The sequence below is a fragment of the Doryrhamphus excisus genome, chromosome 17 (assembly GCF_030265055.1).
Source record: "Doryrhamphus excisus isolate RoL2022-K1 chromosome 17, RoL_Dexc_1.0, whole genome shotgun sequence".
NCBI classification, from domain to species: domain Eukaryota; kingdom Metazoa; phylum Chordata; class Actinopteri; order Syngnathiformes; family Syngnathidae; genus Doryrhamphus; species Doryrhamphus excisus.
The window spans coordinates 11,765,043-11,784,296 of NC_080482.1; the positions used below are offsets into that span (position 1 = coordinate 11,765,043).

The window sequence follows — 19,254 nt, forward strand, 5'->3', positions numbered from 1 at the left end:
AAAATGAAATATCAATGTAACATCATTGAGATGGGAAGATAGAGAGACGTGCATGATGGGATTTCCCCCTAGGATGAGTCTAGACAAAGTCGGATGAAAAATGGAATGTTTGAAGTCTGGTTTTAAATATGGAGCAGACTGGTGCAGTGAGGCTGGTCCTCTACAGCCTCATCGGCTCGTTCGTGAGCTAAAAATTAGACGTGTCCACTGCACACAAATCTGATTATTTCTGCACAAACTGTACTTTTTGTTCATTTCGGCTTGCTGGGTGTCCAGATCGAAAAGCGAAGAAGATCAAGTCAATATTCCTGATGCATGAAAACAACTTTGGCACATCAAGGGCATTTTGTACAAACAGCAAACTACATAACAAGATGGTGATGTTCTGATTGAGGCCAGTTAGGTGAGTCTATGTCTACTTTAACAAAACTGCTTGAATGTGTGACCAGCAATACACAGGCGGTCCTATTTGCGGTCCAAATATGCAGCCTGTACCACCTGGGTCTTCTTGATTGTTGACGCTATTACATCTTCCATCCATCCATCCATTTTCTATGCTGCCTGTCCTCACTTGGGTCGTGGGGATATGCTGGAGCCTATCCCAGCTGACTTTGGGTGAGAGGCGGGGTACACCCTGAACTGGTTGCCAGCCAATCACAGGGCACATGTAGACAAACAACCATTCACACTCGCATTCATTTAATGAGTATCTTGACTGGCAAAATAGAAACTAAGACAAACACACACGCGGCACGGCGGTCGAGTGGTTAGTGCGCAGACCTCACAGCTAGGAGACTAGGGTTCAGATCCACCCTCGGCCATCTCTGTGTGGAGTTTGTATGTTCTTCCCGTGCATGCGTGGGTTTTCTCCGGGTACTCCGGTTTCCTCCCACATTCCAAAAACATGCTAGGTTAATTGGTGACTCCAAATTGTCCATAGGTATGAATGTGAGTGTGAATGGTTGTTTGTCTATATGTGCCCTGTGATTGGCTAGTGACCAGTCCAGGGTGTACCCCGCCTCTCGTCCCGAAGATAGCTGGGATAGGCTCCAGCACCCCTTGTGAGGAAAAAGCGGTAGAAAATGAATGAATGAACAAACACACACAATGTTGCCAAATCTGCTACACAATCACATATTACCACAGACCGTTTACAGTATAGCTGATGATGCAGTTTTACCTGTAAGTTAACCAATAGCACTGCTGGAAAAAAAACCTGCCGCTATAATGGAATTAAATTTTTTTTGGACAAAAACATTTGACAACAATGACAATGCCTGACAACAATGATGCTGCATTGCTGATGGGTTTTATTGTGTTTTATTGTGTCTGCTGGCTCTTTTGTGTTGTGTTCACATGCTCATGTTTGTGCTAATTGTCACTGCTATCACACAGTGTTTGGTGTGTGTTGTGTTTGGTTGCTTCTAGAAAAGGATGACTATAAATCATTCATTCAGTCATTTTCTACCACTTATCATCACGAGGGTTGCGGGGGTGCTGGAGCCTATCCCAGCTGTCTTCGGGCAAGAGGTGGACTGGACTGGTCGCCAGCCAATCACAGTAAATCATACATCTTTCAATCTATTTATGTATGGATTTTCTACTGGATCTAGTTTTTTCTTCAAGTCCACGAGAGAAAGAAAGCAAATCATTTACAATTGGACAGATTTCCCCGATGGCTGTTTTTAATTGGAGCACGTCCTGCAACCAGAAGGTGGATGAGAGGTGAATACACACCAATCAAGACCACTTCAGTCCCTGGCAGAGACTCAAATGGGTTTGCTGGAACTAAGCCGTAAGTATCGCTGCTATCTCAGAGCTTCAGCAGACACAAAGAAGACTTCATCCCTCCCTCAAAGGAGAAATATAGTTGAACTAGTGACGCCGCTAGCCAACAATGTGTATTAGAGCAAAGTTAGTAGTACTGACATTGGTCCTACACAGTACATCCCTGACCCCCCCTGTCTTCACTTTTAGAATAAAGTGTAAATGCAATTATTATAGTGTTAAGTTATCACCCTTATATCCGTTTGCTTAGACAATAGACAATAGTCTTGAGTGTTTTGAAGCAGCATTCCAAGACGCTGACCAGCTACTCCCAACACCACTAATCTTGCAGGTGCCTGGGAATGCCAGCAGCAACCTTGAAGAAGTTCCATCATGCAAAATGTGCCGAGATAAGAACACATGCACAAAAAGTAATTATTCTCACATACACACACACACACATAGACAACAAGTACAGCTTGTGCAACTGCTTGCTTCCCCCTCCCCTTAGAGTTGCACGACCATGTATTAGGGACCTCCTAAAGAGAATAAAAAGAGAGGAGCATGAATGGCATACTCAGAGTGGAGCGGCATGTCACTGGGTATGTTGTTTCACTCTCCTCGCTGCGAGAAACTTTGAATTTTGAAACATTTTTGCGGTTCTGTTGTTTCCATCCATTCATCATCCAAACATACAGCAAATAGTGAAGTAGTGAAGTAGTGAAGTAGGGGGTGCCCTGTGATTGGCTGGCGACCAGTCCAGGGTGTACCCCGCCTCTCGCCCAAAGACAGCTGGGATAGGCTCCAGCACCCCCGCGACCCTTGTGAGGAAAAAGCGGTAGAAAATGAATGAATGAAGTAGGGGAATGGGGTTACATTACCGGATGATGAAACATGCTACTGTTTTGCTGGAAAATTATATATATAAAGATAATCAACAAAACAAGCTAATGTATATTTTTATTGAAGCGGAATGATGTGATTATATTCGGAGGGGGGTTACAGTATATTGGCCCACTATCCCCTGTGAAAATTACGTGCCTGCGTGCAGCTATTTAACATATAAAGCGCCAACATCGGCTCCTGTTTCCAAGTCAACCCTCCAAAGACCCCTCAGCGTATTCTTAAGTGGGGAAGCTCACATTCCTGCATTTAATGTTCATTTCATGTTCATTCATTAATTTTCTACCGCTTATCCTCACGAGGGTCGCGGGGGTGCTGGAGCCTATCCCAGCTGTCTTCGGGCGAGAGGCGGGGTACACCCTGGACTGGTGGCCAGCCAATCACAGGGCACATATAGACAAACAACCATTCACACTCACATTCATACCTATGGACAATTTGGAGTCACCAATTGACCTAGCATGTTTTTGGAATGTGGGAGGAAACCGGAGTACCCGGAGAAAACCCACGCATGCACGCGGAGAACATGCAAACTAGCTGTGAGGTCTGCGCGCTAACCACTAGACCACCGTACCGCTTCATTTTAGGTGGTTCCTGTCAAAATACTGAACATTTTAAGAAAGCCGGGGATGTCAAGAAGGTGAGATTGTGCATCAGGAGGTACAGAGTAGGGACGGGATACTCGGATACTCGCTAACAAAATGGCAGATTTAACTGGAGAAACTGGGGTGGAGGTAGATGGATGGGATAGTTCTATGGTACCACCAATGTTCTTCTGCCAAGTATTCCAGTTCAGTTTTTCAAAGTGAGCCTCCCAACAGCATCATCGGAAAGTAATCAGTCTAGAATTTTTTGAGACTATAGATCACCCCAAGCGAAATAACTTGGATTAAAAGTTTTATGGCTAATTAACTTTTTTCTTTTGAGTGTTCCAACAGAACCAATGACATCCATCCATATTCACTGGGGAGTACCTAAAATGGGATTTTGCTTTGATGGTTCCTGATGTGTCATGATGTGTCTACATGGTTGGGTCCAGGTCTCTTCAGACCACAAGCAGGACAAAACATGCATGATGGATGAAAGTAAAGCCATTCATGCTTCCTGCTGTCTAATTGCTTCATATCGGTGAGCCCCATGCGCCGTCATGTTTGCTTGGATTAGTTTAGATACGGATCTGCAAGAGAAAACACCCCCGATCACGCACAGCCAAGCCAAGTCACAAAACGAGCTGCCGACACACATTCAGAATTTTTCCGACGGTTGATCCGTCACATGCTGATCCGCCTCCAAGTCCGCTCTGTAAGGATTAGCAGTCGGCATGCAATGGCTACGTTACACTGCTGGCCTTTAATTCATATTTTTAGACCAGTCGAAGTGCTGACGTGCGCAAATTAACACTGGGGTGTGTGGGAGGAGGGGGGGCGGGGGCATTAGAAGGACCCTCATTGGAGGACACAGCTGCTGAGGCCTGAGCATGGATTTAAAACCTAAAAGGTTTGTTTGTTTTTCAATGGAGAAGCATTAGCACTACTTTTGACATCAACATGCTTCCATTCATGGAGGCGGGATTTACATTCTGTACCTTAATGGCGCTCTGAAGGTCAGACGCTTCAAGGTTGAAAAAGAGCAGGATTAAGATGACCACGCCAGAATATTCATTTCATTCGGCTCTTGAAGAGTCAGGTCTGCTGACAGGAAATAATCCCTACGTAATATTCATCTTTCTTTAGTGGGTGGAGCCTACACATGGCAAGCAGTATGACCACATGTGCCTGGCAGCCTGGAAAGCACAGAGGTCTTACTATCATCTCTAGGCATGCTGACAAGGTCTACACCAGTGTTTTTCAACCTTTTTTGAGCCACGGCACGTTTTTTACATTGTAAAAATCTTGTGGCACACCACTAACCAAAAATGTTACAAAATGTCACCACGACCTCACACGTGCATCAATAAGTCTATCGGAGGAACAAGGTAGGTGTTGCCACACGGACCAATATTACATTGCTCTGCCAGTCTTTACACCACAGACACTCCACAGTAGCCACGTTTTTACATGATGAGTTTTTTTCTTTCTGAATGACCTTTCGGGAAACAATGGTATCCATAGAAAGGAATATTCCAATCTCTTGTCTACATGCGCCGTGAAAATCAACCAGAATAGTCAATAGGGCATGCCCAGTAAGACGTAAACATCAACATCACGTGATACCGGCTTCCCCAAGTTTTTCTTTCACTTGTTGGAATAACTCCGTATTGCCAGTTTTTCGTCTGTCCAGTCTTGAAATTTAGTTTGAATCAAAAACAAACTTTGCTTAGTCCAGTGCCGATTGCTGGCCTCCATTTTTAAAAGTGAAGAACGTCTGGATCTGCGTGTTACGTCATATCTGAGCATGCGCTGAAAGAACGCACCCGGGATCAATTTAAACAGGAAAAGATCAAATTCAATCTTGTTAATATTTTATAATTAAACTCAGGACATGTTTTATATAGATATATATTTTCTTTTTTAATAAAACTGGACTTGTGAATAAAGTATAGAAGGGTTTAGATTCTGTTCCACAGATGGCGCTAATGCACACGAAAGCTGCTTGCCAACCGCCAATAAACAACAGAAGAAGAAAAACACCAGGAAGAAGAACACACCCTGACAACTTTCCGTTTGAGCGGGTACAAGATACCTCAATCGGATTGGTTAAAGGAATATTCCATCCCTGTTCAATTCTTTCCGTTTGAGCAAATAAACCAAATGCAATTGGAATTTTATTTAGTGTGCCGCGGCACAGTGGTTGAAAATCACTGGTCTACACTGACGTGGTGCATCAGTGATTCATTAAGACACGGCTCATGCCCGCTTGATGGACATAGAGGTGGAGTGCAAGAAGAACAGGGCTGAGTGGGGGGTCTGCGGAGGGCTACGGTGTATAACGGTCTTACATTCTGCTGAGAATTGGGTCACGGTATGGTTCAATTATGCAGAAACACTTCTTTACACCGGCATGGGGGCTCCAACACGGATCCTCTTTGCATTCCCAGTTAAGTTAACTTTTGTGGTTCCTTTCATCAAGAAGAATGCTGACATGCAGACATTGAGACTAATTGGCTCCCTGTTGACCCATCATGTCTTTACTTGTTCGTTTTAGCATTCTGACAGAAACTCCTGGGGTCAAAGGTCAAACTGGACTCTTGTTGCTCATTCCAGGCCCGTCTAATTAAGCCTCTCTGGATTTGAAGTTGAAGACTATTGTATTATTTTATACTGTAAGTAGTTAGGGTGCTACATTAGATGTACTGTACTGTATCAAACTGTTCGATACTGTGGTCTCGTTTCACCGTGATATCAGTTCAATGCCACTATGAATCCAGTTTGGGACAGTAACCCAAGTGCCAAAGTGCACGCCCTGAACTCCATTACGGAAATGTGTTTTTACTTGTTATTGTTGCGATTATTTCATGATGAATTGAAAAAAACCTTCCTGCTTAAATTTTCAATGTGTTAACTTGACTCGTCTGAGTTGTCATTTTGATAATTGTTTTTATTTTATATTGGAATGTTTAATAACAAAGTGGATGCGACATGAACATGACATGACATGAATAATGAATGCTACTTAGGTTGTTTGAAATAATATTTAATCTATAAACAGAACGATTTATGAGTGATGTGGAATAATCTTTATTGCCATGTTGAACTGAATTGTGAATGATTTATTTTTCATTTATATTATTGCTATTTTATAATGAGCTGTATTGTTCCATCATCTAAGTATGCACAGCAGAAAATGAGTAAGTATCGCTGCATCAGATATGTTTCATTAAAAATTGCTTTTGAAATACATGTTGGTTATTTCAATAAAATAAAAGTTAAAAAAGGAACAAAAATAGCTTTTTCTGTTTTGGAAAACTATTGAACTGTGACAAGTATTGAATTGTACCAAACTGTGAATTATCTGTATCGTTTCTGTATCCTCGTAGGTAGGCTAAATATGGAATCAAACACATTGCGTCTATGCTGTCATGGCCTATGTTATGATTTATTACTGTAATATCATGAATTAGTCTACTGACATACCCCAACTGCTGCTTGTGGGCATGTAAGCCCCAACCGCTGCCGCCTGACAGCTGCGCTCCATGGTGCTTTGGGGAGAAAAGAAGAAGTTGAAGGCTGGCCTGTTTTAATCAGCAAATGAGCATCCATTCAAATGTAAAGTGAGGTGGGGACCTTCTGAGAGGGCTGTACAAGCTCAAAGTACCCTGAAAACCTGCTAGTGGGCCAAGACAAAGCGTGTGTTGCCATAAAACATCCCTGATGGCGTCTATTGAGTGTTTCTTGATGATGCTGGCGGAGGGAAGGTCAGTTCTCAAGGGCGGTACCATGTGGTGTTATTTGGGAGACGGCACTGCACTTCTAAAGGTTCCACACTGACAAGCAGCTATAGCACATGTTTGAGGTGGATTCAATTGTGTACTTGCGTATTGACACTCAGTATGTGCAAAAGTGTGACAGTGTCATACTATCACACTTGGCTAATGCTACTTTATTAATCTCCAAGAGAAATTCACATTTCCAGCAGCTCTGCAAAAGTTTCATAATCACTTAAAGTCTATTATTATAAAGACTATTATGTATTTTCCACTTTTCTGATCTATAAATGTAGTTTAAATGTTGAATTCTCGTGTTAAACCATGCCAAAGTTTCAGGTAATGAGTTTTGCGCATTTGGAAGTGAGCTCTGAGAGTAGTTTGGGATGGCTATGAATGCTCCGTTTCAGAGAGATTTTTCTAACACTTGCTCTTAGTGAAGTCATAATAAGCCGGGCTTCCTTATATGGGCATGCGCTGTAGGCCAGATACACTCTAGGACTACCCTCCCCACAGCTCTGCTTAGCTCTGTTTAGGGGGTTGGTAGCTATGGCTCCCAGGAAATCTTTCTTAGAGACAAGCTGAGACAGAAGTGGTTGGAGTTGGTGAGTCCCAGCAAGAGAAAAATATTTTCATGTGTCAACGGCCTTTCACATGGGACTGGTTTTGTGAACATGAATGTGAAATATCCAACAATCTGTTGCTGAAGCCAGAAGCAGTGTGCTCTTGCCACGGAAGGTGCATTAATGTCGGACACACTATGTCATGTCCGCTGGGTGTCCACAGAGGTGGGGAGAACCACAGTGTACAACTGGAGGACTTGCGTCACAGTTTTCAGTGTGTCTACTCGAGTAATCCCGCAAAAAAACATGGAACAACCACATCTCCACTACTGATGTCAAGATTGTCTGCACTGACTTACCACCATTACCGCTCTTTGAGTTCATACACGGAAAGTCAAGGGTCTCCAGCGAGTAGCTCATGAGCTACCAGTGGCTACCAACCACCTTTCAGTAGCTCTCCAAAGGGTTTATTCATTTATTGTCAACTCCTATACAGACAAAATTAGAAAGTGGGGCTCGGCAGTAGTCCGGAAGTCTTCGTGTAAGCGTGAAGTCTTCGCACCCGGAGGAGGGTCGTGGGTTGACCGTTTTGGAAATCCAAAGTAATAGAGCTGGAATGGGCGTAAATTCTGGAATATCTAGAAAGCATTGAAAAATGAACCACTTTGAATGGCACTGTCCGTATCCAGATGTTGCCAGTGGAAAGTAAGATAAAGAACAAGCAGGTAAACATTGCCATTGTGCTCAATGACCGTAATGGATTTGAGCAGCAAACAAGTACCCAGTGTGCACAATATACTTATTGAAGTATCCTCATGGAAGTATTCCATTTGACACACAGCCATAATGTCAAGCTAACATTAGTTAGCATTGTGTGTGTGAGGTCTTCCTGGCAGGACACATTGGTCTCAATGGCATCAAGCCGTGTTCAATCCCAAGGCTTGGCTGACCCAACTGTCGCTGCGGGCCGTGGAGGTAATGTAGCGTCCAGGCGGTTCGCCAGCGCACACAAACAAAACATAAAAAAAAAAAAAAAGTTACAAATCCTCTCAGAGCTGACAGCTTGGGGATTTTGCCACCCGTATTATGATTATTTCTGTCGGCGTGGACGCTTTGTGACGCTCAGTGGCGCTGCTTGTGCGAACGATTACTCGTTAGGTTCGGTTGGTCCAGTTGGCAGAGCATCAGGGGTGTGGCGTGGAGACCAGCAGTCACATGACCTGACATGACATCATTGATGAGGAGTAGAGATAAAGTGCTGACAAGTTTGCCCTCAGGTTCCGTACGAGTAAACCAACCGTGCTCAAATTGTCTTCCTGATTGGTGCTTGAAATGCCACATCGTCAATTAGACCCCCCCCACTAACATACGCTAAACCTGACTGGCACAAGTTAACTGCCAATCATTTCACAGCCAGCAAGTTCTTAGGCTTGCAAAGTGCGTATTGCACGCTGTTCCTGGTGGATCAGTAGAGTCACGTGGTTCCCGATTCAAACCTGCGGACCGATGCTGCTGCTGTGCATTAGTGGGAGGATGCGGGAGTGGGGAGAGGAGGGGTGAAGATGCAGCATCAGCAGCTGTCTCTCTCTCTCTCTCCCTTGCACACAGTCGACCTGAATTCCTCCAGTGCTACAATTATGTGGACTCCCTGAGGTGTTGAGAAGAGAACTAAAGCGGGACGAGGACTGAGTGGACCGGGACGGGAGACTAGAGACGAAAGTGTCACCTGTCCCGCGCACGGATGAGCCCACCCGCGTCTGAAGCTGCAATGGACTCTCCACTAAACTGGTACATTTGTTTATTTGTTATTTGTCACTTTCCGTGAAAGCAGTTGTGTTGTTGACATGTCGTGCAGCACGAGCTGAACTGACATCTTTGTGTTGGTGCGAACACTCGCCGTGTTTTTAAATCAGCTTTATTGTTCGGATGCTGATTGAATCTGAACTCGGTCACTACTTGATCTACTTTGGCTTTAATCCCAAGAGATAAATAGTTTTAACAGTTTATTTCCGCCAAGGTTGAACTAAAGCTCCGTTTGTGTTATTGAATAAGATTCAGTTTAACGTTACAACCTACTTTGGTGTTTTAATGAGCGACTCACTTATGCGTATGAAGCATTGTGGCATCCCATAGTGTCAAGGCTCTACCGAGGTATTTTTAACTTTTACACGCTCTATTTATAAAACCAATCAATGTACATGCTGTAGTTATTTCTCTGGTGGTGACAGTTTTATTCCTGAAGGAATTCAGGGGCTTTTGACGTCACTCAATTGTTAGTACTTAAAAAACACAAAAGAAAGCAAATGATCAAAAGGAGTGAAAAAATGTTCAGTCACAAATATTTTTTTTCTGGATTAATGCCATCCCCGTCTACACGAGACTCATAAGAGACTCGCTTTTACTTGGGAAAATGTGACATCTATGTTTGAACTGAGACAAGTAAAGCGAGCGGCTAAGAGTCATGTCAACGCCTTCTCATTTGGCTCACATGACAGCTGCATCACATCATGTGTTCGATTCAGACCACTACATCTTGGTCAAATGTTTTGACTTGGAGAAACATCGCCATAGCAACACATAGGTCCAGTGAGACGTAAAATGAACATTTCAAGGCTTCTTTGTTCGATTGAACAACACAAGATGATCACAATACTGCATCATTGTCACTGAACGACTCCTTCGCATCTAGAGTAGTGGCACTTCATGTGTGTGCGAAGTACACTCATCCTACCATAGATTGTTCTAGAAACCTAACTGGACTTGCAGAAATAGTGAGTGGTCCACTTGATGGTGATCATCTCCCGAACGCGAAGGCTCTGCTGTGATGATGACACCACATGAAGGAAGTGACGCTTGGGAGTGAGCCAAATGGTCAATTTAATCAGAGGCTTTATGAGCAGGAAGCGTGTCGGTCTCCTCGTTGCCGGCTGATTCATTCGGACCATTAAGGTGCACATCAGGCACAGGAAGGCTTGCGGTAACAGCTTCCTTCACTCCTTGGAGGCCAAAACGCTGAGAACTGTGACTTCTATCCAAGTGCACGTGTCACAGGGTGAAAGTGAAAATCAGCTTGGAGGTCACCGGACAGCGTGCACCAGAAGGTCATTCATTCATTCATTTTCTACCGCTTTTTCCTCACGAGGGTCGCGGAGGTGCTGGAGCCTATCCCAGCTGTCTTCGGGCGAGAGGCAGGGTACACCCTGGACTGGTCGCCAGCCAATCACAGGGCACATATAGACAAACAACCATTCACACTCACATTCATACCTATGGACAATTTGGAGTCACCAATTAACCTAGCATGTTTTTGTACCCGGAGAAAACCCACGCATGCACAGGGAGAACGTGCAAACTCCACACAGAAATGGCCTGGTCTCCTAGCTGTGAGGTCTGCGTGCTAACCACTAGACCGCCGTGCCGCCCACCAGAAGGTCATGTCTGCAGAAAAAAGTTTGGCACTTCCGGAAGAAAAAAAGTACACACACGGTCACTTGTGGGCCAGCAGAAAGGAACATAGCTGAATGGGGAGGTGGTCGTAAAAAAAAACGTGTCATGACAGACATTCTTTGATGCTGCATGCCTCCTTTCAGCGCAAGTCAACTCTTCTTAAAGGTCACCACATCCACTCTTCACTCACAACTCCATTTCTACTCCAACCATTCAGTCAAGGACGACAATGGCACTGGCTGGGCGGTGGGACCAGGACCTCACGTAGTACAAACCAAGTGATGATGTCATAGTCCTACAAGGATGAGTGAGAGTGAGGAGGCCTGCGGGCTGGCGGCGACGCTTGTGGTGCTCTCTCACCGTACAGGAGGTGGACAACCAACGATGAAATAAGAGGATTATGAAACGCTCTCCAAAAAGCAATACGCTGAAATGATTAAACAATAGATTATAAAAAAAAGATCCCAGCAAAAGCACGTTAGAATAATCTGTTTTTAAAGGGGATTTAAACGCGTGCAAAAGAGGAAGCTGCTTCACGTGTTGCCATGGTGACACCAAGAAGCTTCGGGAAGCAACCACCCTGTGATTGACAACCGGGTGTACATAAAAACATATTTTTTTTATACATTTCATGCATCCTAAACTCTGCTTCTTCCTACTTCTTTCCAGACAATTGTGCAAGTGTAAACATTTCCGTCTTTATAAACCTGAAAACTTTCCATTCTTGGTGCCATTTTTATGTACCAAAAGAAAAAAATGTTGTGTTTTAACATTTACTTCCCACATATTTCCTTACGGCTGCACGGCGGACGAGTGGTTAGCACGCAGGCCTCACAGCCAGGAGACCCGAGTTCATCTCTGTGTGGAGTTTGCATGTTCTCCCCGTGCATGCGTGGGTTTTCTCCGGGTACTCCGGTTTCCTTCCACATTCCAAAAACATGCTAGGTTAATTGGCGACTCCAAATTGTCCATAGGTATGAATGTGAGTGTGAATGGTTGTTTGTCTATATGTGCCCTGTGATTGGCTGGTTCCCTCTTGCCCGAAGACAGCTGGGATAGGCTCCAGCACCCCCGCAAGGATAAGCGGTAGAAAAGGTCCCCAACAACATGTTGTATGTACAGTACTCCACTTCCAACTAGTGTTGCCCTGAGCTAGCGTGATCGACCTTTCACCTATGACCCGTCCCAGGTTAAGAGCCACCAGTCTCTTCTGAGAGAGCATGACCCCCGCTCTCCTCCCATGGCAGCTGTCAGCGGAGACGACCTAATTTGTCAGGTCGCACCGGAGCTGTGCTGAGACTAATTCCCTCCCTTCATTTATTGGTGCTATTATTAATATTGCAGATGCTGCACTTTTACGCGACGTACGCTTGTCAGAATGTGGAATTATGCCGGAGAGCTCGGCCCGCATCATGAGCGGATCTGACAGTGACCCACTTTCATCATGTCGATGTCGCTCACACACATCTGTTTCATTTTTATTTTGAAAAATTTAGCTGAGGTGGTTCTGTTTCCTGTGTATTGATTAGTCTGCTGACAAAAAGAAGGGCGGAGCACAGCTTCCCCCCATATTAGTTGTGTTTTAACATTTACTTCCCACATATTTCCTTACGGCTGCACGGTGGACGAGTGGTTAGCACGCAGGCCTCACAGCAAGGAGGCCCGAGTTCATCTCTGTGTGGAGTTTGCATGTTCTCCCCGTGCATGCGTGGGTTTTCTCCGGGTACTCCGGTTTCCTCCCACATTCCAAAAACATGCTAGGTTAATTGGTGACTCCAAATTGTCCATAGGTATGAATGTGAGTGTGAATGGTTGTTTGTCTATATGTGCCCTGTGATTGGCTGGCGCCCTCTCGTCCAAAGACAGCTGGGATAGGCTCCAGTCAAAATCACAAAAAAGACAACACAAAGTCAACAAACTGCTGTCATACCAGATGTCCTCTGCCACAAACTGTTTTTAGCATTTTGGACAAAGTCTTTGTTGTTTTTTTTTTCCTGGCTGCAAACAGTCAGGCAGACTAATAAAAAAAAAGTCCAGAGGGAATGTTGTTTTCTCATCCAGCAGCTGTTTTATTCTCTTGTGTTTGGTACTGTTGCTGCAGGCAAACCTTTTAAAATGTGCTGCTTGCATGCAGGAAGTCTCAGGGGCCGCCACACTGCGGCAGGTGCCAGAAGCCCATAAAAAATAGGCACACACAAACACACACACACACACACACACACACACACACACACACACATACAGTGTTCCAGCCACTTTAATTGGGGGATTTAAGGCTCTTGTCACTCTCACTGCGATCAGCTAAAAATATCTGTGAGACAAGTGTCAGAGAACCAGGCCGTCGTCGAGCTCGGACAAAACCAAAGATGCTAGTTTAGATAATTTGGTGCACCTGCTGCAAAGAGGCTTCATAGGCATCTGAGAAAGGCATAAATCTGTCAGCTAAATGTTAGCAGAGCAGCTATTAATTTTGAACATACTGCATATTGATCATGCTGCTATGAGTCGTACATGCGCTAACGTGAGAGTGCATCACAACCAAAGGTGGCATTGCGTAATAGAAAATAGTTTGGATGTAATTAAGACAGTAAGGTGATACGCCCATGACTGCAAAACGACAAATTCATTTGATTCTCTCACTTTGTAATTAACCCTGGCCACAACTTCTGGGGTCACAACCCCTGGCTACAGCGTGGAGAGGCTAAGAGTATGAGGGGGGGTCGACTGATGGGAATTTCTGATTGGCTGGTCAGAGTGACAGACCGAGTGCCTGAGATGCCGCACACCTGCCAGACTGTGTCTCTCACTATGCCCGGATCAGCTTGGATCAGAACTTGAGGCAGGCGGCTGAGTGTTGGATCATTCCGATATTAAAGCTCACACACGACATCTCATTTATTATTTGGAAATCTGGTTGGAGATGGAAGCCAAGAAACAAAACAAAGCAATTCGTAGCCATTGATTTCATATTCCCACCAATGGCTGTTTCCGGTGTTGCACTGTAGGAGGCGCTGTTACAGCTCATGTAAGAGAAGTGGGATGCTGGGCAGAGGGGAAAGAACTCTGATGGTGGCGAGGAGAGGCTGCTGAAGGTTAGATTTTGTTGTTTCAGCTGCTTGTGCATGGTTTTACTTTCATGGCTTCTTCGCATGCCCCCCTTGGTGCCACTAACTACATAATATACCTGGCAACATGTACATTTATTCATTCATTTTCTACCGCTTATCCTCATGAGAGTCATAGGGGTGCTGGAGTCTATCCCAGCTGTCTCTGGGCAAGAGGCGGACTGGTCACCCTGGACTGGTCGCTACCCAATCACAGGGCACACATAGACAAACAACCATTCACACTCACATTCATACCTATGGACAATTTGGAGTCACCAATTAACCTAGCATGTTTTTGGAATGTGGGAGGAAACCGGAGTACCCGGAGAAAACCCACGCATGCACGGGGAGAACATGCAAACTCCACACAGAGATGGCCGAGGGTGGAATTGAACTAGGGTCTCCTAGCTGTGAGCCCTGCGTGCTAACCACTCCATCGCCATGCAGCCACCCCATGTACATTGGTGTTAAGTTGTGCAGCTGCTTCAGGTGTGTTCTCCTGGACTCATGATGGGATCTGTAGCCCGTGCCATTAGGAAACTGAAACCAAGTTACTCTCGGTTAAATTTTCCACAGGCATCCCAGCAGTTGACATTTAACATTGAAACTTGAGACAAGAATTGGTTCTTGCAATGTGTCCTCAAGCCTGTTTACCAAGGCCCTTCATTATCTTTTCAGTGAAGACACAGCTCTCAGAATGATCCATTCTGTTCTACTCTTATTTTGAAAGTTCAAGTCTTGCTCCACAACTAGGATTTTAAGAATACAAATGTGACAACAAAAGACACTTAGTTTTAAAGCCTTTCCAGAAGTGACACCCTCCAGGTGGCATGCATGTATGCAGATGAGCCGCCATTGCCCCGTTGAGGCCTCATGTGTGTTGTTGGAGGCGACGCTGGTTTAGCAGGAAGAAGAGTCCACATGGACGCCTCCAAGGGTGTTAAGTGCTCATAGAAGTACTTTGACCCTCTTTGTGAGGATGAAATATGCTCAAAGCAGTGAGATATTTCCTTTGATAATCATTGAAGTAGGGATTTGGTTGTCTGACACACACACACGCACACACATGCGGAATGTTCTCACTAGTACAACATCTGCTTCGTATTCGACCTAGATGTCCATGTTTTGTTCACTACGCAAATGAAAGCAGCAGAATTTAAATGTGTACTAGTATGCCGATAACACATACTAGCAAAGTAAACAAGGGCAACTGCGACAAAATGAATCTTTTACAAGTCTTGTCTGATGTTTGTTGTCTGTTTTGGGCTTCTTTGACCTCTTTTACTTTGTGACATTAACTTGGGTTGATGCAGACATGTCTCTCTCTGTTTCATCCAGGCCACTTTAAAGGGGATGATACATACAGGACTAGACCAGATCCAAATCTGACTCCCAACTTGATTGGCCCTGGTTATGGTCATCGGCACTCTGGCTCTGGCGTTGATACGGTACTTTTGTTCTGTTGTCTGTAAAGCGAATCCCATGAGAAGAAGTAGTAGTTTTAGTTCTATGTCGACATATGGTCCAACATCTGACCTCTTGTGTGTGTGTGTGTGTGTATGTGTGTTTTCAGAAAGGGGGTAAGATGTTCGTGGAGTCTGTTGTTCGATGGGCAGCGTGGAGCATCCTGCTCCAGGCAGGACTGGAGGTTTCAGCAGGCAGTTGCCCCCCACGCTGTGTGTGTCGACACGAGGCAAAGGAAGTCATCTGCTCGGGCAAACATTTGAACTCCATCCCAGAGGGCTTTTCCGGCGATGCGAGGCATTTGGATTTATCCTACAATAAGATTAGGACTGTGGGGCGCCGCCAGTTTTCTGGCCTGTCGCAACTTCAAGATCTAGACCTCAGTGACAATCTCATCTCTATGATTGAGGTGGAAGCCTTCCAGGGACTACAGGATCTCAGAACACTTCGGATTAAGAACAATCGACTCAAGATCATTCCTGTTGGGGTTTTTACAGGCCTGTCTGGTCTAAGATTTCTGGATCTGAGCCAGAATGAGATTCTAGTCTTCCTGGACTACACATTTAAAGAGATGATGAACCTGCAGACGCTTGAGGCTGATGAGAACGACTTGGTGTTCATCTCGCAGCGTGCTTTTGTCGGTTTGCAGAGTCTTCAGGAACTTAACATCGATCGTAGCAATTTGACATCCATTCCCACTGAAGCGTTGTCTCAGCTCCAGAGCCTGACACGCCTTCGCATGCTCCGCCTCACCATTTCCACTCTGCCAAACAATGCTTTCCGTCGGCTGCACCGTCTGCGTACCCTCATCATAGCGAGCTGGCCCACTCTGGACACGATAGCGAGCAACAGTCTGATTGGACTCAATCTGACTGCTCTGGTCATCAGTAACTGCAACCTCAGCGCTGTGCCATACTCAGCTCTTCGTCACCTGGCCTACTTGCGCTTCCTGGACCTGTCCTACAATCCAATCACTGTTATTCAAGGTAATCTTTTGGGGGACGTCCTCAGACTCCAAGAGTTACACCTTGCTGGGGGGAACTTGTTACGTATAGAGCCAGGGGCTTTTAGGGGCCTCGCCTACTTCCGTATGCTCAATGTGACATCAAATCAGCTCACAACTTTGGAGGAGAGCACCATGCACTCGGTGGGGAACCTTCAAGTGCTGAGGCTGGATGGGAATCCCCTAGCTTGTGACTGCCGTCTACTGTGGGTGGTACGTCGACGATTGCGACTGAACTTTGATGGACATCAGCCCACATGCTCGTCCCCCGACACAGTGAAGCAGCGAGAATTCAGAGACTTTTCAGAAAAGGAGCTGCCGAGGCTGTTCACCTGCCGGCCGACTCGCATCTTGGACCGCAGGCCGCAGGAGGCCAGGGTGGAGGAAGGCACCACTGTTCTCTTCTCCTGCAAGGCTGATGGTGATCCAGCTCCATCAATCACTTGGATCTCTTCCCACAAGAATGTGGTATCTCCAACGGGAAGAATCAGAGTTTTGACAAACGGTACCCTGGAAGTCCGGTTTGCACAGGTTCATGACAGCGGCACCTATCAGTGCCTTGCAGGCAACGCTGCCGGCAATGACAGCCTGATGGTTGGCCTCTATGTAAAGGGGGGTGCTCGCAACCGAACCGTCCCATTCTTCACCGATGAAGACTGGCTGGAGCCTCCGATACCCCAAGCCACCAATTCCTCCGCTGAAATGGCCAAACCCTACCCTTTTGACGCCAAGACTCTGATCATCGCCACCACTATGGGCTTCCTGTCTTTCCTCAGCTCGGTAGCCATCTGCTTTGTCTTCATGTTCTTCTGGAGCCAGAGCAAAGGCCAGATCAAGCACACGGCCACCATTGACTTTGTTCCTCGCTCCTCCATGGGTGGAGGAGGAGATGGCGGGGACGGCGGCAGGTTTACTATGAAACTCATTTAAAGCCAATTAATCACCGGATGGCCCCGTTCCATTTTGAGGACGCCCCTTTCAGAGCCGGTCTTGTCCTTGGTCCTAACTTCAACTCACCACAGTCTCAACAGTTCTTGGCAACTAAACTAGTGTCGTTCATATCAACCCGCATCCATCAAGCTGTTCCGGGTCAACAAAAGTGCTTGTTTCATTGTCCGTATTGCAGCGTCTTTATTGCCAACACAAGCAGACATGCTCACTGTGAAGCGTAAGTGACTGTAGCAACAAATACAGCAGGAGAATAGCCATGGATGGCGACTTCACAGGAATGTTTGCGAGTTGCAGCAGGGACTGATACCTTAATGTACATAAGAATGTACCATCTGAAGCTTTGTTGACATATTTTCTTTCTATATACGACTTCTTGTTCCATCACTTTTTCTATAAGCATGACAACTTTTTTTTATTCTGTACCACACTGGATAATATGTGCCTCAGTAACTTTATAAATATGGACCATGTTGTAAATATTTAGGCCAAGGACGTGTGTGTGTGTGTGTGTGTGCTGGCTTATTCAGTTACTCTTGATGTGTGGACACTATTAACTGCTTTAAGTCAACAACAAACAATGCACATACTATGTATTTTTTATTTTGCCAACTTCTTCATGAACTTTCTTTCATTTAAGTTTATTAAATGACGTTATTTCAATTTGCAATGTGTGCTTCTTGCATTCATGATGTTATCCAACAGCAGATCCCTTATCATCTTAAAATCAAATCTTCCGGTGAAATTATTCTGTTGTTAGTAGCAAAGAGATGCACATATATTCTTGCATAACCAAAGCACTTAATCTGTGCTTTGTGCTTCAATGGAGATACAAAGTGGCCTTGTTGCAAGACAACAAAGATGCAAGGATTACATGAGCACGCAAACACGCAAACAAGAGTGTGTCTTCCTGGACATTTCCATTTTTCTTCAATCAAGAGCCCTTTAAGACCACTAAGACGGATTGTGTGGACAGAGAGTTGCCGGGAATAACCCAGAAAAAAGAAAAAAACACATGATCACGTGTACGAGCGCAGATTTAAACCCTTTTGGATTACCTCTGCATATCTCAATCTGTTATATAGGTCTGTCTGGCGGCCCAGCCTGGCCTTCACATGATCTATTTTCATACAACCACTTGCTCCAGCGATCACCATAGGGGTAAAGGAGTAGATTGTAAAGGGCCTTGGGACACGCGCACACACACACACACACACACACACACACACACACAACATTATAGACTGTTTGTGTCTCTGTCAGGTTATTCTCAGGCTTCTTTACAATGACAAGCACAGTGACCCAAATCACTAGCAGATGACCGCAGGGCGGGAAACATCCTACAACATTCCTGCAGACGACAAATAGAGGGAGGGGCCATACACACACACACACACACAAACACATAGTATATATACACACAGTTGTATGAAAAAGTTGGGGCACCCCTGGTGATTTAATTTAAAATTACTTTATAAATCACTGGTTGTGCAATTTCTGTTAAATATATCATGTAGATCAATGGTCTCAAACTTGCGGCCCGCGGGCCAAATGCGGCCCGCAAGATGCTAGTTTGAGGCCCCCACCTCGATACCAAAGTTTAATGTTGAAATGACAGCTTAAAGCTGTGTGCACACCGGACACAATTAACATGATTTTGCCCCGCCCATACTGTTACCCTACCCTGTT

The 19,254-nt window shown here is 45.1% G+C and overlaps 2 protein-coding genes across 3 annotated transcripts in view; one reads left to right on the forward strand and one right to left on the reverse strand.

Moving 5' to 3' along the window:
- The window catches only part of ctsk (cathepsin K), a 63,762-nt gene that overhangs the window by 12,140 nt on the left and 32,368 nt on the right, over positions 1-19,254 (reverse strand). The window lies entirely within an intron of this gene.
- lingo4b (leucine rich repeat and Ig domain containing 4b) lies at positions 9,137-18,207 on the forward strand. Its single transcript, XM_058052783.1, has 3 exons — positions 9,137-9,384; positions 15,489-15,598; positions 15,724-18,207. Exon 3 carries the CDS (start codon positions 15,736-15,738, stop codon positions 17,545-17,547), a length of 1,812 nt encoding a protein of 603 aa, XP_057908766.1. The 5' UTR covers positions 9,137-9,384; positions 15,489-15,598; positions 15,724-15,735; the 3' UTR covers positions 17,548-18,207.